General features: G+C 36.5%; 2 protein-coding genes and 1 long non-coding RNA gene across 7 annotated transcripts in view; 2 read left to right on the top strand and 1 right to left on the bottom strand.

Annotated features, from left to right (window-relative positions):
* NDC80 (NDC80 kinetochore complex component) overlaps nt 1-12436 on the bottom strand; it is a 66593-nt gene extending 54157 nt beyond the window's left edge. For 2 of the 3 annotated variants that reach the window (XM_032310604.1, XM_032310603.1), the window contains exons 1-6: nt 12328-12436; nt 10729-10840; nt 9316-9393; nt 6739-6862; nt 6488-6660; nt 5693-5795 (exon numbers count right to left, since the gene is read on the bottom strand). In XM_032310604.1, coding sequence (XP_032166495.1) covers nt 5693-5795; nt 6488-6660; nt 6739-6862; nt 9316-9393; nt 10729-10829 — 579 coding nt within the window. In that variant the 5' untranslated portion in view covers nt 10830-10840; nt 12328-12436. Of the gene's footprint in view, nt 1-5692; nt 5796-6487; nt 6661-6738; nt 6863-9315; nt 9394-10728; nt 10841-11215; nt 11250-12327 lie in introns of those variants that run through there. The other variant, XM_032310605.1, reaches the window with a different exon arrangement.
* On the top strand, nt 2715-10776 carry LOC116571990. Its single transcript, XR_004278071.1, has 3 exons — nt 2715-2749; nt 4098-4207; nt 10696-10776. It is a non-coding gene; the product is annotated as an uncharacterized LOC116571990 (long non-coding RNA).
* Nucleotides 12437-12513: 77 nt separating the features above from the next.
* The window catches only part of METTL4 (methyltransferase like 4), a 41335-nt gene continuing 30695 nt past the window's right edge, over nt 12514-23153 (top strand). The window contains exons 1-4 of one of the 3 annotated variants that reach the window (XM_032310606.1): nt 12514-12596; nt 14010-14087; nt 14424-14824; nt 17332-17394. In XM_032310606.1, the coding sequence (XP_032166497.1) occupies nt 14432-14824; nt 17332-17394 (456 nt within the window). In that variant the 5' untranslated portion in view covers nt 12514-12596; nt 14010-14087; nt 14424-14431. Of the gene's footprint in view, nt 12597-12784; nt 12876-14009; nt 14092-14423; nt 14825-17331; nt 17395-23153 lie in introns of those variants that run through there. The other 2 variants (XM_032310607.1, XM_032310609.1) reach the window with 2 other exon arrangements.

The following is a 23153-nucleotide window of genomic DNA, read 5'->3' as shown; positions in this document are numbered from 1 at the left end:
AAGTAGGGGAGTTAATCCATAGCTCCACCCACTGCTCAGTGTAGCTCTTAGCTCGACCTGATCAGAAAGCCTGTCTAGACTCCTGAAATGCTTCTCAGCTCAGAAATACCTGAGCTAAGAGCCTGGAAGGCAGAAGTGATCATCCACTGAGCAAAGCTAGGGACCTCATTTGGACAATAAACTTGGGGCATGGGTTGGTTTAAGTCAAGACCACAAAGAGCAACTAGAGCCTGTTCTCCTGCTCTGCTCAGGCAGGAGAACTAATTCATAACCTTACCCATGGCTAGTATAGCTTCTGGCTCTGTTCAAGCTGGAAACCTAGCTGGAGCATCTGGAAAACTGCCTGGCTCAGGAGATGGTGAAGAGAGCTTGGTTGGGGCTTTGACCACCTGCAGAGGAAAGTCAGCAACTCCGTCTGGCCAGAGTCTGGAGCACAGGTTTGCCTCGTTAGCTTCCCAAGAAGAATCTTGCCAGCCTTGGGTCTGTTCTCTTCCTCTACTCTGTTAGGGAAACTGATCCATAGCCCTGTCCACTGCTAAACACAACCTCCAGCCCTGTTAACCAGAAAAACTTACAAGAACTCATGGAATCTCAATAGCCTCCCCTCTAGCCCCAGTTACAGCAATTGAGTGGAGAACCTGCTCAGTGGCTCTGTTTCTGCAGACCCAAGACAACAGCCCTGTTATTCAGGGAGCTAAGCATGCAATTCTCTCTGATTTGATTCCCAAAAAGCTTTGCTGGCTGAGGCTTGATCTGAAACCCCAGTAGGAAAGGGAAGATAATTTATGGTGCTATCCAAAACTGAATACAGTCTCCAGCGCCACCTGACCAGAAAACCTAACCAGAGCACCTGGGAATATGGCAGGGAACGGAGTCAGCAGTCTTTTCGTACTGTAGAGTAGAACTTCCCCTTCTCTCCTAACTTCACAGCTTGGGCAGTGACCTTTCCCCAAAATAGACCCTGATATAAGCCCCACCTAACCAAGCACATTATACATCTAGATACATCTAAAAACCCAATGTGAGCTGACTGGTAAAGAACTGTCTCTAAAAGAGAACCTGTCAAATGTGAAGAAGAGACCACTTACTCAAATGTGCAGGTACCATCATAAGGAATCAAGGATCATAAAAAATAAGGTAAACATGACATTACCAAAGGAAACCTAATAAAGCTCCAATAACTGACCCTACAGAAATGGAGATCTATGAACTAATTCAGAATAATCCTCTCAAAAATATTTACTAAGGTATAAGAACACACAGCCAACTAAACAAAATTAGAAAAACAATGTATGAACAAAACAAGAAATTCAACGAAGAAACAGACACTATTAAAAAAAAAAATCAAATGAGAGCTGTAAAAAAAAAGGCTGATCTAAAGAATTAAACAAAGAGCTTCAAAAGCAAAGTCAAGGGGCGCTTGGATGGCTCAGTGGGTTAAAGCCTCTGCCTTCGGCTCCGGTCATGATCCCAGGGTCCTGGGATAGAGCCCCACATCGGGCTCTCTGCTCAGGAGGGAGCCTGCTTCCCCCCTACCTCTCTCTGCCTGCCTCTCTGCCTGCTTGTGATCTCTCCCTCTGTCAAATAAATAAAAATCTTAAAAAAAAACAAAAACAAAAACAAAGTCAACCACGCAGAAGAAGGAATCAGTGGGCTAGAGGACAGGACATTTGAAATTATCCAGTCACATAAACAGAAAGAAAAAAGAATGAAAAAGAGAAAAAAGTATATGGGACTTATGGATCATCATCAAATGATATAATATCTGCATTATGGGAATCTCAAAAGGAGAAGAGAAAGAGAAGGGCATAGAAAGTATAAAGCAACAAAGACTTTAAACAATAAGAGATGAAAGTATAAAGTATAAAAATAAACTATAAAGCAATAAGAGACTTAAAGCAGTAAGCGATGAAAACTTCCCAAATGTAGAAAGAAAAATGGACATCCAGATCCATGAAGCACACAGGACCCCAAACAGGGCTATGTTGAGACTATTATAATTAAATTGTCAAAAATCAAGACAAAGAATTTGGAAAGCAGAAAGAGAAAAGAGAGAAGTTACAGACAAGAAAACCCCCATAAGGCTATTGGTGTAATTCTAAATAGAACTTTTTAGGGCAGGAGAGAAAGGGATGGCATACTCAAAATATTGAAAGGAAAAAAACTGTCAACCTAAAATATTATATCTGGAAAAACGGCCTTTAAGAAATGAAGGAGAGATATAGACATTCCAACATAAAAGCCGAGGGAGTTTACCACCACAAGACCTGCCTTACAAGGAAGGTTACAGGGAAGTTCTTTGAGTAGAAGCAAAAAGATGCTACTTAACACTGTAAAAACATATGAAGGTAGTGTAAAACTCATTGATAATGATAAACATATCATAAACATTTTTTTTTAAAGTCTTCTTTTCTAATGTGGTGGTGTGTAATTCACTTATGACTCTAGTTTAATAGTTAAAAAATAAAAGTATTAAAAAGAACCATAAATGCAATAACCTGTTATTGGAAACACAATATAAAAAGGTATGTAAACTGTAACATCAATAAGCTAAAATGTAAAAGGGGAAGTGGAAGTGTAGAGTTTATGAATGTTATTGAAGCTATCGGTTTAAAATAGAATGTTATAGCTATTTTTTTTTTAATTAGGTTCTACACGCAGCATGGAGCCCAGTGTGAGGCTTGAACTCATGACCTGAGATCAAGACCTGACATCAAGAGTTGGACACTTAACCAACTGAACTATCCAGGTGCCCTGAATGTTATAGTTTTAAAGATATTTTATCTAAGCCTTATGATAATCACAAGGGAAAAACATGAAGTAGATACACAAACAAATGATAGTCAAAGTATGCTGATACCAAAGATCATCACATTTCAAAAGAAGATAGTAGAATAAGGACCAAGCAGAACAAAAGATCTACAAAACAGAAAACTATGAACAAAATGGCAATAAATCCTTACCTATGGATAATTACTTTAAGTGCAAATGGATTAAGCTTTCCATCCAAAAGACACAGAATTACTAAATGGACAAAAATAAGATCCAAAAATAGGCTGCCTACAAGAAGCTCACTTTAATTTTAGAGATACAGACTGAGAGTGAAGGGATGAAAAAATGTATCAGACAAAACAGACTTTAAACTAAAAATGGTAGAAAGAGACAACAAAGGTCATTACATAATGATAAAAGAGTCAGTCCATCAGAAGATAAAATATTTATGCAACCAACATGGGAGCACCTAAATATATAAAGCAAATACTAATAGACCTAAAAGAAATAACAGCAATACAATAATAGTTGGAAGACTTTAATACTACACTCTTAACAATGGGGAGATCATCCAGACAGAGAATAAATAAGTTGCAATTTGAACAACACTATAGACCAATAGGACTCAACAAACATACACAAAACATATCCAACAACAGCAAAATATACATTCTTCTCATGAGTACAAGGAACATCTTCTAGGAAAGAACATTTATGACTTATATTAAGTCATAAAACAAGTCAGTATAATTCAAGTCTTAGTATAATTCAAGAAGAAATCATACCAAGTATCTTCTCTAACCAAAATGGTATGAAACTATAAATGAACAATAGGAGGAAAACTGAAAAAGTCACAGGAACATGAAAGTTAAATATCACTCTCCTGAACAACCAATGTAGCAAACCAGAAATTAAAGGGGAAATGAAAAACTATCTTGAGATCAAAATGGAATCACAACATACCAAGCTGTAGTTAAACCAGTTTAAAGAGGGAAGTTTACAGCTACAAATGCATACATCAAGGAAACAGATCCCATATAAAGAAACCTAGCTCTATACCTCAAGCAACTAGAAAGAGAATACCAAAATAAGTCCAAAGTTAGCAGAAGGAAGGAAACAATAAAGATTATTTAACTACAATGAAGTTATAAAAATAGGAGGGAAAAAAGTGGAAGAAAAAAATTTTTTTTTTTAATATCAGAGACTAAAGGAGGCCATCCTAAGTCTGGCTAAATTTCTAGGACTCTGTTAAGTGGGAAAGATAATTAGAACAAGAAACATATGATGTCTCACTGATTCTTACAATCTCTCATTGATTCTTCTAGTGTTCAGTTCTACCACCTCAAGCAAACCAATATAGCAAGGAGGAAATTTCTACTGTATAATAGATTTGGAGGCATCTCCAGAGGTCCCTTTCCAACAGAAGCCAAAGCAGGTACTCCATGAGGTCTTGCATCACTGTGGAAATGCTATCTCCTAACCACTTATGAATAACATAAGCTGCTTAGTGAAACAAGGTAAAGTGTTCCATTGACAAGAGGAGTATTTGGTAGTGGGAAAAGAGAGGTAGTTATCCAACGTCCATGGATATCACTGAGGAGAAACAGATTGAATCCACAGACATCATACATAAAGTTCAATAAAATGTGAGGTGTATTAATGGACTATGTCATTGGATTTCTACTCTTATCTTGACAATGGTAGTGCTGAAAGTACTGAGATGTCTTCTGGGTCAAAATCCAACCACCCAGTGCCTGCCTATATTTTGTCAAGGGATTTCAATTGCCAAGAGAATGTCAGGAGGACGGTGTTAGTTTTAGGGATTTTAGGACTAAGGACAGGAAACTCAAACTATAAAAGGAAGAAAAAAAAAACTATAAAAGGAAGAGACTAAACTAGACTAGATAACAATTTGTATTTCTCAATAGTGAAAATAGAGCACATAAGTCAAAAGGGAAAAAAAATCTGTACCATATCCATACGAGCTAACTACTCCAATCTGACTGTTTTTGATGTTCAAAATGGTGTTCTTATAAATCATTAAGAAAATAGAAAAATGGCAAAAGACACAAATAGGCAGTTGTAATAAGTGTGAAATATGTTCAAGTTGAGAAGAAAAATTGCAAATATGAAAAAAATCACGTTTTCACTCATTCGTTTAAAATATTGATAAATATAAGCAGTTTTATAAAGGTTAAAATTAATAAAAGCAAAAAAATATATATACATAAAATATGGCAAAAAAGTCCACAAGAAATAGTAATGACAAACCATATAAAAAGACAATTCCTTTTATAACATATATATGTTTAAGCTATTTTTTTCACCTTTCAAATGGTAAAGATTTTAAAAGAATGATGTAGATGCCATGGGGAAAGGCATATGCTCACATTGTTGAGGAGCTTTTAACTGGTGCAAGTTTTCTGCAGAGAAATTTGTCAATATATATCAAAAGTTGAAAGAAAAAAACCTACATACTTTGCATAGCAAAACTGTATCTTTAAAACTACAGCCAAGGAAATGTTTTAAATTGTTGTCTCTGAGTCGTGGGATTATGGGTATATCACTTTCTGTGTATTTCTGTATTTTCCAAAGAATATGAATTTTAATTAATAAAGGGGAAAAAAACCAAAGTAATGTTATGTATATAATGGGGGAAATAATTTCCTACTTTTTTTTTTTTTTAAGCTTTAAAACCTCATGAAAACAAATAATTTCCTTGCCAGTGTGGTAATCCCTTACTCTCACCTCTAGAAGCATTTATTAAGAGTCTGAAGTACTTTTAAAAGCAAATGTGCTTTGGAAAATGAAAATAGTTGCAAACTTTGAGATAACTGGCAAAAGACATAGAGAAATAACACTATCATAAGGAAAAAAAAAATCTTTCCTACATATAAAATTAAAATGAAAAACCAAATACCTTGATGCAGTCTATCAGCCAAACCAAGGCTGCCACAATGTGTGGCCATGTATGAGGGGCACCCACTGTATACATGGAGCTTTTGGATAATGCAAAAGGATACCTATGAAAAATCAGAAAAAAAAATAGAGGCCAACAATGCTAATTTTGTGAAAATAAGGCTAAATTTGTCAAGAAGTTACATTAGAAAAATTCCACATATATACCCACAGTCTTGACTTATTTAGAAGATATTTATTAAGGTTTCATCCTTGGTCGTCTTATTTTGAAATGAGATTTCAGAATCTCATTGGTTTCTTCTCTGCAGATTATTTCATGCCTGTATACCTAATACTGTAGAACTTGACTTATAACCAGTATGCTTTAGGAGAGATCCTAAAAGATTTTTTGTTCTCTCAAATTCAATGTACTCCAAATAAGCTACATGTGTATACTCTTCATCTTCAAATCCATTCCTTCCCATGTTTACTCTACACAGCCATTCTCGACTTTACCCACCCCATTTTCTCCAGGCCTCCTGTCTTTTTTGCTTCTATAAAATCTGTGGTATCCAGCCCATCCTATCTATTCCTCGTCATCTCAGTATTTGGAAGGCCTTATGAACTATCTTCTATAGTTTTGCAATAACCTTCAAACAGTGGTTTTTCTTGCCTTTTAAATTTATCCTAAGATATACTGCTCACAGTGATCTTAAATACAGGATTTTTCTAACTCAGAATCTTTACAAATTAATTGACTCTGATTCTTCTTTGTGTTTCAACAATCTCTCTAGGCTAATAAATATAACATACAAACCCAAGATCTTTAAAGATTCTTGGAACCTCTTCTTCAAACTTTGTGTCAGGAAGTTCATATGAAGGGCACAGGAAGCCATAAAGAAAAGTGAAGATCTTTAGGAAGTCTTTAACAGAAGGAGCTTGTAGAGATTTCATGGATACGCTATATGCATAACCATTTTCTGTAAGAAACTACAAAAATTTTTATGAAACATCAAACACTTTATAATAGAAAAATTATTGGGAAACACTTAAGAGAATATAAAATACCTCACAGAGTTGTCGAATACACTGCTGAATGAATGCTTTGTCATTAAGTGGTCGTGGGTCCTTGATTTTTTCAGAACTGGAAAATATACCAAATTGACTATTCCGGGATCCATGTCCACTAGTTCTGGAAACATAAAGAGCCAGTCAAAAGTATTTCTGGCAGTGGTCAAGTCTAAATTATTTCAGGTGATCTTGTATTTTCCTAGCAGCAACAACATCAAAGTTCAATTCTTTTATTCAAAGCAGAGATAAAGGGCAAATCATGATAAGTATAAAATGAGATGGGAAGAAAAATGCACTGTGGTGCTTTGCATTCCTAACACCATCACCTAAGAATGTGCATTTTGAGTCCATTAGATCTTCTGTAAAACCATTCTCCAAGTTTATTCAGTAACCCAAGTCCTTTCGCCATCCTTTTTAGCCTTTCATGATTGCTCCTTCACTCTTAACCCCTTCATTTGACATCATTTCTTGTGGGAAAATTGCTTTTGAGATGTTAAAATAGGTGGTGTATGCTTTTTCTCTTGAATATTTTTGTGTCATGCAATACTATGTATCTGATTGTTATTTACCATAAATTTACATGGTGCAACTTTTTAGTCATTAATGGATGCAACATATACGTTCCATTCTAAGCCTTCCCCACAAAACAAAACTTTATATTTTTATAATGGTTCCTTTTGCCTAACTTTGTAGCCTGATTTGGCTAACAACTGTAGCTTATTAAATACCCTTAGAATAATAATTTTCTTTATTGAACACATGCCACAAAACTGAGATGCAATGAACATTGGTGTAATATTTGAACTCTGTTCATCAGAGATCTATTTCTCCCTGCAGGTTTGCTTACTGCTTTCAACTTCTCTCCTGCCAAAGCTCTAAAAGTTCTTTAGTTTGGGCCCTCTCATTCCACAGCCCAGATTAGCTATTTTTTCCCCTGAGAATTTGCTAATTTCAGAACCACTTTTCTACATACTGTTATTACTTATTTTTTTTTCTTTTTACCAAAAGGAGTACATGTATAGACTCAGCTGTTACTCTACACAAAACTGCACTATTAGATATCTTTTTAAGTTAAAAGAGAATACCCTAACCGATCAAAATACTGTATCATTCAATTTATAGCTTAAGAGCACAAGGCCTAGAACCAGAGTTTGTGGTTTCAAATTCTTTCTCTTGTTTCTAGTTGTATGACCCTAAATAAATTACTTAATCTCTCTGTGCTTCAATTTCCTTTTCTGTAAAATGGATACAATAACAGTGTCTATTCACAGGGCAGTTCTGAGGATTGATTAAAAGAGTAAGTACAGACAAAATACTTAAAACAATGTCTGGCTCAGAAAATGTTAGATTTTATAATAATTACCATTATCTCAGAGGTTCACCACTGAGGGAAAAGTTACAATACAAAAATTCTTAAGATTCTTCATCAGCAGGAATGAATACCAGAAAGAGCTTAATTTGGTTTAAAGGCAAAGACTTTTGTAATGTAACAAAACATTTCCTCTCTGAATAATTTCAAAACAACTGAACAGGTTTGCCTTAAAACAGTTATATTTGGTTTTGGTGAGATAAAAGAACAGATTATTTTTTCAGTTTTGGGGTTTATCATTTCTTATAAAATAGATCAATTTTATTGAGTTGTAATTTGCTTAGAGTAAAATGTATCTGTTTAAAGTGTCCAGTATGATGAGGTTTGACAACATATACACACGTGTAATCTCTGCCACAATGAAGATATGAAGATATTGAACATTTTCATCATTGCAAAAAAGTTTTTTTACTCTTTAACAATCAAGATTTGCCCTACCTTCAGCATAGGCAACCACTGATCTACACTAACCAGTGGTTCTCAAAGTGTGATCTCAGAGATCTGAGAAGTGAAAGCTATTTTCATACTGAAAAACTAAGACAGTACTTGCCCCTTTCATTCTCATTTTCTCATGAGTGTACTCTGGAGTTTTTCAGAGGTTGGCTATTATGATGTATGATATTTTAACAATGTGGAAGCTGATATGAGAAGCTAGCGATCTTCTATTTAGCCAGACATTAAAGAGATTTGCAAAGATGTAAAACAACATCACTTTTCTTACTGAAATAGTTTTGTATTTGGAAAAAAAAAATATACTTATGATATTTTTGTTAACATGTAAGGGGTTATTATTATTTTATATTCAATGAATGCATAATTAAAAACTTTTCAGTTTTAATATCTAATATGATTAATATCCGTGAATACAGCCCATAAAATAAAAAGCTCTTTGGGATCTTAATATTTAAGAGTATAAAAAAGCCTGGGCCTAAAATGTTGAACTAGATGATGGTTCCCCCAAATTTAAAAATGCTATGATTCCATACTATCTGAAAGCTAGGTATAGAATTTTTAATCTATTCACTTATAACATGAAATAGTGGTCTGAATGTGCTGCTAGATCTCTTAGCACTATCTAAAACAGATATAACCATTTCATCATTTAAAATGGAAAAAAGCTAGCTTATAACTTTCTTTTGTAAGAGATCATGCCATCCAATTTCTTTTAGAATCCCTTCATTAAAACTAATAAAAAATATCATTACCTTTTACCAAACACAGAGACTTTTCTTTCAGATGTGGGTTTGTTTATATTCAACTTTCCAAAGGTTGGTTTCTCTTTGCTTTAACAAAATGAAAAAGACAAACTTTAAAAAATAAATATAAAAAAATTAGTTTAAGAAATTTTTGGAAATACGTTGGAACTAGCACCTCTTTTCTGTTACCTATAAAAATAATTCAGAATCATGAAAAAAATATATTTTTTAAGATTTTATTTATTTGACAGAGAGACATAGCGAAAGAGAGAACACAAACAGGGGGAGTAGCAGAGGGAGAAGCAGGCTTCCCACAGAGCAAGGAGCCCAATGTGGGGCTCGATCCTGGGATCATGACCTGAGATGAAGGCAGACACTTAATGACTGAGCCACCCAGGGGCCCAGAATCATGAAAATTTTTAGTAGCAATCGTAGCTGTTAAAAATGGTATAGGCTAATAACATGCACAAGTACTAATGCTAAAATGTTAAGAAGAAAGTAGAAAAAACCATTATCTATATTCTCATTTCTATCATTTTAACGTATGTACATTTATGGATAACTTTAAAGGAAAAGAATTTAAAAATGGGTATCTTCAATCATAGGATGATAGCTACATTTAACATTTTTCTTTTAAGGCCTATTGTATCAGAATGCAGCTACACCTAAGAACATACATTATGTAAATAACAAACCCAAAACATTATCAGTGACTGCTGTTTAGTTTTCAATATAATTCCAGGCATAAATCTTTAAGTGTACGTAATGTGTAATAATACAAAAAATTTCTGATTTCAGAAGTTAAAGATACAAATAATTCAAATTTCTAAAAGTAGCTGAGGCTTATACAATGTAAACCTAAGTAATTTAAGTAGAGTTAGCAAGTAACTTGTACCTTGTTATCACAGGGTTGATAAAGCCCTCACTGACTTACAAACAGCCTTCTTTTAATTAGAACAAACTTAAAGAGAAAAACTTGTTTATGATAGTATAATTATATACCACTTTCCAGTGAATACTAAGAAAACAGTTTGGAGAAGTGGTTCTGTAGGCTCTTCTAAACCACAGCTTATCATCAAGCAAGTAAGTAATAACTCTGGTAAAGTTGGATATACTTCAGTAAATTCAAAGTTCTAGCAATAAGCTTGCATTAAGCAGGTCTAGAATAAGGGAGGAAAATAAGAAAAAATGCTGAAAGGGAATTAACAGTCCTTTTTAGGAGTTGCTGGGCAAAGGTTGTAGCTTTGGAAATTTAAGGAACAAATGAGATAAAACACAATTAATAATATGCCAATTTTTAGCTTTCATTAACCCAAATTAGGTACCAATGTGAACAAACAAGATTCATCAGAACATCATAGTAAACTTTTATATTAATCATCTTCACAGATTTTTTTGTTCAAGACAGGCACGAGGACTTACGTTTGAGGGGTATGGAGGCCTTGTTTATTGAGATCCTGAGACCTTAACTCCTGCATGGAGAGTCGGCCAGCACCACCGGTGGAAACTGAACTGCGCTTCATGCTTACCACCTGCATTCATGAATGAATTCAGATGCTTCAGTAAACACCAGCTGCTATCTTCATCCCCAAACAGAAAGCAACCGAGCATTGTTTCTTCAAGATAATCTTTCCCTGGGCCCTCTTGTTCATATAACGTGAAGCCATTTGCAGGGAATGTGTAGTTAACTTCTTTTAAAAATATTCAACACACACGAATATTTACTAACTGCCTACCATGTACGCCCGAGTGTGCAAGGCAACTGAAATGACACAATGATAAATAAGGTTTAATTCCTGCCTTGACACATCCATGGTAATTAAAGCCCTGAAGCCTAACCCAGATCACCTTATTGCTATTGGCTGCGTCTTTTCACTGGGAAAGTCAGAGGCTACCTGACAAGAACTACCTCAAGATGTTTCCTTGGGGCGCCTGGGTGGCTCAGTAGGTTAAAGCCTCTGCCTTCCGCTCAGGTCATGATCTCAGGGTCCTGGGATTGAGCCCCACATCGGGCTCTCTGCTCAGCGGGGAGTCTGCTTCCTCCTGCCTCTCTGCCTGCCTCTCTGCCTACTTGTGATCTCTGTCTGTCAAATAAAAAAAATAAAATCTTAAAAAAAAAAAAAAAGGTGTTTCCTTTACTTTGGTCTTAGACAATACAGCTGTTGTTTTCTTTTCCTAATGTCCATCTCTCTTGCTCTGTCTTTAATCCACTGTTTCCTATTTATGCTTAATTAGTGCCCCTCTTACTTCAATCTCCCTTCCAACAAGGATCAATTATCTGGTCCACAAAATGGTCTACAGGCTGTTTCTTATTTCTCAGAAAATTAACATTTCTTTCATCTCTACTGAAGCAGTTGTCTCCTAGAATTCTCATGATTGCAAATCTTTGGATCCTACCTCATCTCTGTGGCATTAGACACTCTACACCTAGATTTCTCAGGTCCTGTCTTGATTTCCAGCGCTGTGGACATTTGTGGGTTTCCTGTCACTTCTCTAGGCTCTCCTTTGTTTTTTAAACTGATCACATTCTTTCCATCTTGTTCTGCCACCTATTTCTTTCACATCTTTATACGTTTCTGCTATGCTTTCAAACTTCCCACTCACCTACATGTACATTCCAAATCTTCACTTAAAATGTAATTTAAGATTAAGATTTCCCTACACACCCACTAGGACGTTACACTAGGATCTCAAACGCAACACCTCAAACAGTTCTTCATCTTGTCCCTCCTCTCCCTGCTCCCATCAGTTCTTCCCCTTTCCTCCCTCCAGACTCTCTGCTCCCCACCAGAGTGCCCTTAGGTCTCCCTCTTCTCCCCTGGAAGTCACTGTCAGTTGAAATTTATTGGACTCCGGGAAACTTGCTCCCCGTACAGACTCGGCCCGGAGGAGGCTTCTCACAATGGCAGACACCAAAACGTTGCTCCTCAGGGCCTCTAAATCTAAGCTGTTAGCGCCATCGCTTTCTCCCTTAGAACAGTTCTGACGGCATAAAATTAACTCAAAGTCATTAATTACCTTTCTTCCAGTTTCGTGACACAACCCAGGGACCGAATTCCTGTAACCCGTGCAACTATTCACCGGGCAGGACAGCAGCCGCCGAAACAACCAACTCCTCCCTCCACCCGCCGTCGCAGTTCGAATTTTAAAATCTCCGCCGGCGTCTACGTCAACACGTACGTCGAACGCGTGCACAACTCTTCCGCGCCGCTCCCCGTCGCGGGAATTGTGCGTCTTGCTGGCCGCCTGCCGCCTCGGTCAGCACACTGGTCAGCACACTGGCGTCTCTGGTAAGTGCAAGCGTCCCCTACAAAGTCTGGTCCGATTTCTAAAATTAGCGCTGAAGACCTGGGCGCTCTAGGTTTCTGAGGAGCGGGTGGAGAGCACCAAATCGCCCTGGAAACGCTTTTTCCGTACAGCAACATGGCAGCGCCCGTTGACTCGTAGAAAAATTTTTTTCCTTTGCTATGAAAGTAGCGTCTTTCATGACCACTCTTTAGAGGGTTGCTTCTTTCCTGATGCAAGTCTGGGAGACGTCGTGCAGTTTTTCTGACAGGGAATGCGGTGAGGTAGGAGATAGGGACTGTTGAGGGTGGGTGTCACCGGCTTCGAGGATCTAGTGTGGCGCCGCGGCCGCTAAGGATCGGGTTCGCAGTTTGCTCGCGAGGGTTTCACGGTCCTCTAGTGGTGGCCAGAGACTAAAGCTACGAGGAACCCAAGAGGGTAGAAGGTGGGTTTGGTTGTGAGGGGGAGAGGTAGAATAGAAAGGATTTAAGCACCGTAGTGTACTTTGTTAAAACAGAACTTCCTGCTTCCCTGAGTTTAAACTCAGAGACGTGTACTGCCCAATACCCGGAGAGTGGTGGCTTTGGGAGAAAAGCTTTGAGCCAAAGTGCGCATACTGATTCTTGGAGCAGATTTGCGGTTAACGAATTGTAATAATGGGCATGTCATCTTTTCTGAGTTTCAGTCTTCTTGACTAAATTTCTTGCTCTCATTAGCCATTATGTTACCGCAAGTGGTGACTCTGAAGGGAGGACCAATACCAGGATTACCATCACTAATAGCATTTGTTTGAGCAGTTGCTGTGTGTCAGACACTGGGCAGCACTTAGATTATCTCATTTAGTTCTCTAAATTGCCTTCTGAGATATCATAAAAAATGGATGAATTTGAGACTCAGTGAGATTAAATAACTTGTCCATGGTCACACTGCGGACACTACATGGAGTTAGAAGTTTGGATCTAAATGCTCTCTTACTAGCTGTAGTGTTAAAACACTTATTCTATCCTCCTCTTAAGTTCTTCATTATACTACATTTAGAAGGCAATACCCAGAACTTTACCCCCGCCCCCCCCTTTTTTTTTTTGTAAAAAGGAGGTTTTGAAAAAACATAGTTGCTGAAGGAGGACTGCTCAGAACCAATAACCTTGCAATTTTGTTAGGGTTTGGTACTTCTGATATCTGTTAAAATTGCCCTGTGCTCTGCCTAGACCAGTCTTTCGTTTTGTTTTTCACACTCTTATGGTAGCAGTGGTTAAGTGTGGCAGTGTTGATGGGTTGGCTTGTTATGGCAAATGTGCTTTGAAAAAACAAGGACTGATCTGCTAACAACTCCTCTGGAAATTATGTGACCTCTCTAGGTTTATCTCATTAAAAAGGGTGAATTCACATAGGTAATGTAGTATTCTTTGCTTTGACAGAACACTCTCATCTTTAAGAATTGAGTGACTTCGTGACTTGGAGGATGTGGACTTAGTGGCTGGATTCAAGGACGAACAGTAGGTTGTATGGAGGGCCCAGGAGGATTCAGTTGGGATCCCAGAAATAAGATCATGTTTTAATGCTCTTTTGCTAAATTGGCTGAAAAGTTTGAATTATCAACCCTGTAATTAAAAGTTTATATTAAAACATTACATTTTTCTTAACATATCATGACTCTCAAATTCTCTTTTGTGTATATGTTAAGTTTATGTACATGCACATGAAATTACCTGTGTATGTGAAGTATATTTTTATTGAAATGCAGGACATTTAAGAAGTTAATCTGGAAAATTGGGTTTTACATCTAGACCCTCATTTCCAGAGGTTTTTTTTTTTTTCCTTTCTTTTTTAAGAGAAGAGAATGTCAGTGGTGCATCAGCTCTCTTCAGGATGGTTATTAGATCACCTTTCTTTCGTTAACAACATAAACTACCAACTTCACCAACATCATGAGCCTCGTTGCAGCAAAAATGAACCGACTTCATCTGCCCACTTTGATCCTCTTCAAAAGGATTCTTTGATGTCTTTGGGAGCCTCTGCTACATTTAGAGCTTTTGACTTTACCACTAAACCAGATAATGATGCCAGAGGAAATTGTAAAATTGTCATACAGAGATACGTTTTTCGATCTGAGCTATTTAATGTCACCAAACCTTATATAACCCCAACTGTTCACAAAGAATGCCAACAAAGGAATGAAAAGGAAGATCCAATGGATGGTGTTAAAGAAGAAAACTGCATTTCTGTTGGGAAGGTAGAAAGTTTTAGTACATTTTTATTTTTCTACAGAACATGCAGAAGAAGTTTATTATTCCAATATCTTAAATATCTTACAACTTACTAAGTCTAAAAAACAATCCGTAAAGCATAGGAAGGTTTTAGTTATAGCCAATGTAATATTTTTTTAAAGATTTTATTTATTTATTTGACAGAGAGAGATCACAAGTAGGCAGAGAGGCAGGCAGAGAGAGAGAGGAGGAAGCAGGCTCCCTGCTGAGCAGAGAGCCCGATGTGGGGCTCAATCCCAGATCATGACCTGAGCCGAAGGCAGAGGCTTTAACTCACTGAGCCGCCCAGGCGCCCCTAGCCAATGTAATTTTTAAAAACCTTTATTTACTTATTTATTTGACAGAGAGAGAGAGAGATCACAAGCAGACAGAAAAGCAGGCAGAGACAGAGAGAGGGGGAAGCAGGCTCTCCGCTGAGCAGAGAGCCCAATGCAGGGCTCCATCCTGGGACTCTGGGATCATGATCTGAGCTGAAGGCAGAGGCTTTAACCCACTGAGCCACTCAGGCGCCCCAAGGCAATGTAATTTTTAACTCTTTCCTAATGTTCTACCATTCTTAGAAGACCAAATTTGCATATTTCAAAAGTAAGCAAAGTTTGCTCAAAAGTGAATGCTCTGTAAATTAAACAAAACAACAAAAACAAAAAGCCCTTTCTGCTAGTCATTTGTATTAATTGCATATTTTTAGAGCTGTTTTTGTTCAACAGTGTGCTGCTTTGTCTGCAAAATCCCAAAGCAGTTTATGGATTTTGGGAGATTCTTAGAGACCTGTCCATTGGGGATAAGTTCATATAATGAAGTTTGCAGGAAGCGTGATATTTCATAAAGTTTTTAATAATAAAAGTAGAAAGCTACTATAGGAAATTGTGTATGTTCTTAAAGCATATGTATTTGTATATACACTAGTGCAGTCTTTTGGTGAAGTTTCAAGAATGCTATACTCAAGATCAAATTAATTATGCTTTAATAGTTTTTATGTTTCTGAAGAGTTCAGAAGTGATTATACAAAGTCCATTTCAGATAGATTATATGAACATTTTCTTTGATAGAGTAGGAGTAACTTTATTACTCACACACAAATATTTGAGATCTTTCTGTGTGCTGTTGTACATACAGGGATGAAACAAGATAAACAAAGTTAGTACCTTCATGGATCTTATAACTGAGATCCATGAAGAAAGATATTAAATAAGAAAGCATGTTGAGAATTAGAATAAGGAAAGTATTAGGGGTAATTTATTATATTGTTCTCGTTTCCTGAAATAGGACTTTTAATATTCTTGTAATTTCTTCCGCCTTTCTTTTCCTTTGGACAAATATTTATTGACCATTTGCTGTGTGTCAGGCATAGGAAAGAATATATAATATCTGAGATTTCAGTGAAATAGTACATGGATTATCAATACTGTTACTAATACAGAAAAATAATAAGCATTTGCACTTCACTAAGTATGGGCATCTTTTAATGTATTCACTATTATGTTGGATAAATTTCTCTTTTTAATATGGAAAAATATAGAGGAGTGTATGTAATTAATATCTTCACAAAAACTTACCTTAATTCTGATATGCTAAGGCAAACTGTTCAATTAGCTTAGTTTTCAGTCCATTTATTTATTCAGCCAGGAAACATTTATTGTTAGCCTGCTGGGATTATGCTACCGTGTATGCACTCATGTTTCAGCAATAAGAGGTATAAAGTCCCTGCTCTATTTTGCACTGTCTTACATGTTCTTTTCTGTGGAGTTGTTAGACACAGAATGGTGTTAGTATAGCTGATTTATACCTAGCCCTCAGATCAGTCATAAAGAGCTATTGAAAATGCAAGGGTGGCTCAGTGGGTTAAGCCTCTGCCTTCTGCTCGGGTCATGATCTCGGGGTCCTGGGATCGAGCCCCGCATCGGGCTCTCTGCTCAGCAGGGAGCCTGCTTCCTCCTCTATCTCTGCCTGCCTATCTGCCTACTTGTGATCTTTCTCTCCGTCAAATAAATAAATAAAATCTTTAAAAAAAAAAAAAAAGAAAATGCAAGGGATTTTTAAAATGATAGTATATGAATAGTTCCTTTCCTCATAAATGAAGTTGAGAATTGTGTGATATATATCACCTGATAGATGACACTAGTAATATTATACAGTGTCACAGTTTTCTTGTGTTCATGGATGTCTGTGCTACATTTTATCATTGTACCATAGCAGATACAGGTTAGGTGACCTTATATCATTCATTAAATTTGTAGTAATAACAATAATAATAATTAATAATAACAATACATAGTAATTTTTCTATTTGGGAAAGCTTATTTCCTTAGTCCGTACACTTTTCACTGATTTTGACCTTCCTTGTTGATTAACCTCTTCAAGACTAAGATACACACTATGGAAAATGTGATAACAGAGAAATACTAATATATTTCAAAATATCAATATTGCGATAGATGGCAACATAATTTTGTCTCTGTAATTTACTATTTAGAAGCGTAAAAGATGTGTCGTTTTCAATCAAGGTGAATTGGATGCTATGGAATATCATACAAAGGTAGGTGTGAAATATTCATTGATGACATTGGAAGATTAATGTGAAGTTGTATAAATAACCAATATAAATAAAGATGTTCTTAAAAATTAAGCAGTTATTTTGATCAAAGTTAGAATTTAATAGTGGAGTGATTTATTTTTACTTTTATAGTAATAAAGAGTTCAATTTTTCTTAAAATTTTATATACTTCTATTAGTTTTACTATTTAACACAAGTAAACTTATTCTATATTGGTTAAGTTTAGAAATTTGATAAGTTTTAAAGTCTCTTGTCCGTAGGTAAGATGACTCAATAAGATAGTTGAGGAAGAAATCATGAACGATGTGAAGGATGTATTTTTAGAGCATAATAATAAAGGGGATCTAGTAAAGAAATGAGAGGAAACAGAGGGTACTCTAGTAATTTAAGCTTTAACTCTCTTGATTGAAATGGGAAAATTGGGGTTGGAATTTGGCTTAGGAGGGATGATAGTAAATGCAGTCTTGGACATGTTGAGTTAATTTGATGATAGGACCTAAGATTTTTTCTCTTTTGTGTAGGAAGATGTACATAATAAAATCTGCTGTTTTACCATTTTTAGATGTATAATTCAGTGGCATTAAGTACATTCACAATATTGAGCCATAATCACCGTGCAGCCATCTCCAGAACTTTCTTATCATCTCACATAGAATCTACGCTAGTTAAATAGCTCCCCATTTTCCTCTTCCCACAGCCCTTAGTAACGTCTATTCTACTTTCTGTATTTTGCATTTGCCTATTATAGGTGTATAAGTGGAATCATATATTTATCCTTTTGTTTCTAATTTATTTCACTTAGCGTAATGTCTTCAAGGTTCATTCCAGTATCAGAATTTCATTCTTTTTTAAGACTGAGTAGTATTTCATTGTATATCTGCACTTCATTTTTTTTTTATCCATTCATTTGTTCATGGACATTTGGGTTCTTTCCATCTTTTGGCTGTTGTGAATAATGCTGCTATGAATATTTGGTGTATAAGTATCTGTTTAAGTCTTGCTTTCAATTATTTTCGGTATATACCTAGATGAGAATTGCTGGATCACATAGTAACTTTATGTTTAACTTTTTGAGGAACTGCCAAACTCTTTTCCACAGCAGTTGCATCAATTTATATTCCTACCAGCAGTGCACAAGGGTTCCAGTTCCTGCACATTCTAATACTTGTAATATTCTGTTTACCTTTTCAAAAGTAAAAGCCATCCTAAGAGGTGTAGAGTGATATCTCATTGTGGTTTTCATTAATACATTGGATTTTATGTGTATTGAGGATAGCTGAATACACAAGTGCTAAATCTTTCAATACCAAAAGTTTGCTGTAGTTTGTTAATTTTCAAAGTATTTCTGTTGCCTGGAAATGTCACTTGCAAGATTAAACTGCAGAAGTATGTAAAAATCCAGGGTGTGATATAAGAAAGATTAATAATTTTAAGATGTTAAATGAAATTAGAGAATAGAATTTCTTGAATTCATATATGTATTCAGATCACTAAATACTTTTGACTATAAATGATAACTATAAATTGGGAAACATTCATGTGCTACAGAATAGAATCAAACCCTTCAGTCATAGAACAGAATATTTATAAAATCAAATTTAGAACTCTTTTAGCTTCAGTAGCAAATTGGAATAAAAGTATATGGCCATTTTATTGTCAGTTAACAATTTTATAGGGATTAGAGTCTATTGGCTGTAATGGAATGTTTGAAGTTGGTACGAGGACTGTTAATAGACAAGATATGTAGATGACTTTAAGGAACATATATTAAGGAAAAGCCTGTAGTAGAACTTGTCTTATTTTCTTTACTGAATGAATCTTTCTGTGTCCCTCCCTTTCTTCTTATCTAATTCATTTATACATTTATTCCCTCACTCAGTAAGTGCATTTATTCAGTTCACTTATAAATATTCATTAAGTGCCAGCTGTACGGCAGACAGAGTTATTCCTGGGACTTCAGTAGAAATACAGATAAAACAGTGCTTCTGTTTTAGCACTTAGGTTCTTGAGGGACACAGATGATTAAACTAAACTACTGTATATCATAAAAAGCACTATGCTAGGACAAGTCTAGGATACAGTGAGAGCACAGAGGTGGGTGTCCAACTTAGACCTAAGGATGGGGTGTCAAGGAAAGCTTTATGGAGGCACTAATTTTGTTTAAGTTGAGTCTTTCTAGTAGGCATTAGTCATATGAAGAGGGTGATGAAGAGTAATGAAGAGTGGTTCTTTGAGAAGAATAGCATTTTTTAAAAAAGATTTTATTTATTTGACAGAGAGAGATCACAAGTAGGCAGAGAGGCAGGCAGAGAGAGAGGGGGAAGCAGGCTCCCTGCTGAACAGAGAGCCTGATGCGGGCTCCATCTCAGGACCCTGAGAGCATGACCTGAGCTGAAGGCAGAGGCTTAAATCTCTGAGCCACCCAGGAGCCCTGAAGAATAGCATTTTGCTAAAGTTTAAAAACAAGATGGTATCAAGCTTATTTAAGAAACTGAAAAAGGCTCTGGTAGCTGGGCTGTGGAATGTGGAGAGGGTGGTTAGAGATGAAACTGGGGAAATAAGAAGTCATAGATCATGTGAGATTTTACAAGACCATCTTAAGTCATTTAGAATTAAGGGTGGTGGGAAGCTGTTGAAAGCAGGCAACATGATCAGATTTACATTTTATTTAATTTATTTAATATTAACTTTATTTTTAGATAGAAAATGCATTCATTTGGTAAAGTTCAAAATTTACAAAGAGTGTATAGTAGGTCTTTCTCTAATCCCTATTCCTCAGTCACCTGCTTTTTCCTCTCAATGTATTTGTCCAGTGGTGGTTGCGTTCATACATGAAATACAATTTGTGCATATATTCCCCTTCTCCTTTTTTATTTAGGTGGTAGCATACTTGATACAATTTTTTCTTGCTTTTTTCCCTTCAGATAGACATACTTGACAAATTGGTTTATGTCACTTGTCTTTTGTACTTTTCTTAGTCTTTAACTGTTGACATTTAGGTACATTATACACATGCTATATACATAAATATGTATCTGCAGGGTACATTTCAAGCAATTAAGTTGTTGGGTCAGAGGTTTGAACCTTTTGATAAATATTTTCAAATTGCTACTATGGAGGTTTTATCATCTTATTAGCAAACCAGAAATGTATAATTTTGCCTTTTTTCTCACATCCTTACAGTGTGTGCTGTATTGTTTTTTTTTTTTTTGCTGTATTGTTTTTGATACTTGCCAGTTTGATAGGTAAAAAATAATATTTCAGTATGATTTTAATTTGCATTCCCTTAGTGTGGTTAAGTATTTTTACATACATTTAAAAACCATTTGTATTTTTTTAATGTGAACTGTTTGTTTCTTTTGTGTATTCAAATATTGTGTCCTTAATTTATAGGTGCTCTTTATATGTTAGGGAAACTAGTACTTCAATCTCTGTGGAGATTGAATAGGTGATTTTTCTACTAATATTTCCCTTTGATTTTTCTTCATGTGTAACCCTCCTTGTGTTTGTAGTGTATATTCCAAATGACCAGCTGTCAGTGCCTCTCCTCTGTCAAAGATGCATGGTTAATTGTCTCCCATTTGCCTGGTGAATTTTGAGGTTTCTCAGTCTGAATATTGGAAATAGGCACCATTCTTGGCTCTTTGGGAACTCCTGGCACTATTTCTTCTGTTCTTTGGATGTTTCTTTTCCTGGCCTTGTATAATTCCCTCATACACTTAAGCACATTAGTACTTAGGGGAATTTTTCCAGTGTGACTATCTATGGATCTATATAGTTCTCTCTTGTAGCTCTTTCCAATCCGGTACTCTGTCCTATGAATTCTTGTCTTGACCTCCCTGTATTCTCTGCTTTGTCTACTCAGCTCTGGATTTTTCCTAGGCTCTGTCCAGATTCTTCTTTCTTTTGGCCTAGAAACTTCCCAGGCAGTTAGCTGGGGGCACTCATAGGGCTTACCTATGATTTCTTTCATTGTCTTTATTGCCTGATGTCCTGTGTCTTGAAAGCTGTTGTTCCTGAGACTTTATCTTAGTTGAAAGTAGAAATCTTTTGCTGCTTTGAATATTTTTTTCTTTATCATTGATTTTTAGCAACCTCATTATGATGGTCCTTAATGTAGTTTTCCCCACCTCCTCTGTTGAACTTTGAATCTATAAATTAATAGTTTCAGCAGATTTGGAAATTTTTTTGGCCATTTCCTCCTCAAATATTTTTTCTGTCATCTTCTTTTTGGATACTTCTATTGTGTTGTTTTCAAGTACAGTAATCTTTTCTTCTTCAGTACCTGCTGTTAATGCAATCTAGTATATATTTCCTTTTTGCATTGAACAGGCATACCTTGTTTTATTGCTCTTTGCTTTATTGTACTTTGCAGATATCACACTTCTTGAAAAATGAAAATTTGTGGCCACCCTGCATTGAGCAAGTCTGTCAGTGCTGTTCTTCCAACAGCATTTGCTTACTTTGTTTCTCTGAGTCACATTTAGATAGTTCTTGCAGTATTTTAAACTTTTTTATATAACGTTTGTCATGGTGATCTGTGATGAGTGATCTTTGATATTACTATTGTAATTGTTTTGGGGCACCACAAGCTGCACAAATATAAGATGGCAAACTTAACTGATAAATGTTGTGTGCTCTCACTCCTCCACCAACCAGCCATTCCCCAGTCTCTCTCCCTCTTCTTGGGCCTCCCTATTGCCTGAGATACAGCAGTCTTGAAATTAGTCTAATTAATAACTGTGCAATTGCCTCCAAGTGTTCAAGTGAAAGGAAGAGTTGGGTGTCTCGGACTTTAAATTTTTTTTTAAAAGATTTTGTTTGGGGCGCCTGGTTGGCTCCGTGGGTTAAGCCTCTGCCTTCGGTTCAGGTCATGATCTCAGGGTCCTGGGATTGAGCAGAGAGTCTACTTTCCCCCTCTCTCTGCCTGCCTTTCTGCCTACTTGCAATCTCTCTCTCTCTGTCAAATAAGTAAATAAAAACTTAAAAAAAAAATAAAGGTTTTATTTCTTTGAGAGAGAGAAAGTGAGAGAGAAAGAGAGCACAAGCCAGGGAAGGGACAAAGGGGGAAGCAGAAACCCTGCTTAGCAGGGAGCCTGATGTGGAGCTCTAATCCCAGAACCCTGGGATCATGACCTGAGCTGAAGGCAGATGGTTAACTGATTGAGCCACCCAGATGCTCCTAATTTTTTTTTTAAGATTTTATTTATTTATTTGACAGAGAGAAAGATCACAAGTAGGCAGAGAGAGGGGGAAGCAGGCTCCCAGGACCCTGAGATCACGTTTTTTTTTTTTTTAAGAGACTGTGGGGTGGGGAAGGGAAGGGTAGAGGGAGAGGGAGAGAGAGAGAATCTTAAATAGGCTCCATAGCTGTGCAGAGCATGACTCAGGGCTTGATCTCATGATTCTGGGATGACCTGAGCTGAAATCAAGAGTTGCATGCTTGGGCACCTGGGTGGCTCAGTGGGTTAAGCCGCTGCCTTCGGCTCAGGTCATGATCTCGGGGTCCTGGGATCGAGTCCCACATCGGGCTGTCTGCTCAGCGGGGAGCCTGCTTCCTCCTCTCTCTCTCTGCCTGCCTCTCTGCCTACATGTAATCTCTCTCTGTCAAATAAATAAATAAAATCTTAAAAAAAAAAAAAAAAGAGTTGCATGCTTAACCAACTGAGCCACCCAGGAACTCCAACATGTCTATGCTTTAAATCAAAAGCTGGAAATGATTAAGTTCAGTGAAGAAGGCA

The sequence above is a fragment of the Mustela erminea genome, chromosome 13 (assembly GCF_009829155.1).
Source record: "Mustela erminea isolate mMusErm1 chromosome 13, mMusErm1.Pri, whole genome shotgun sequence".
In the NCBI taxonomy this organism is placed as follows: domain Eukaryota; kingdom Metazoa; phylum Chordata; class Mammalia; order Carnivora; family Mustelidae; genus Mustela; species Mustela erminea.
The sequence above is the reverse complement of the archived record's forward strand: the minus strand, read 5'-3'. Positions and strand labels throughout refer to the sequence as shown.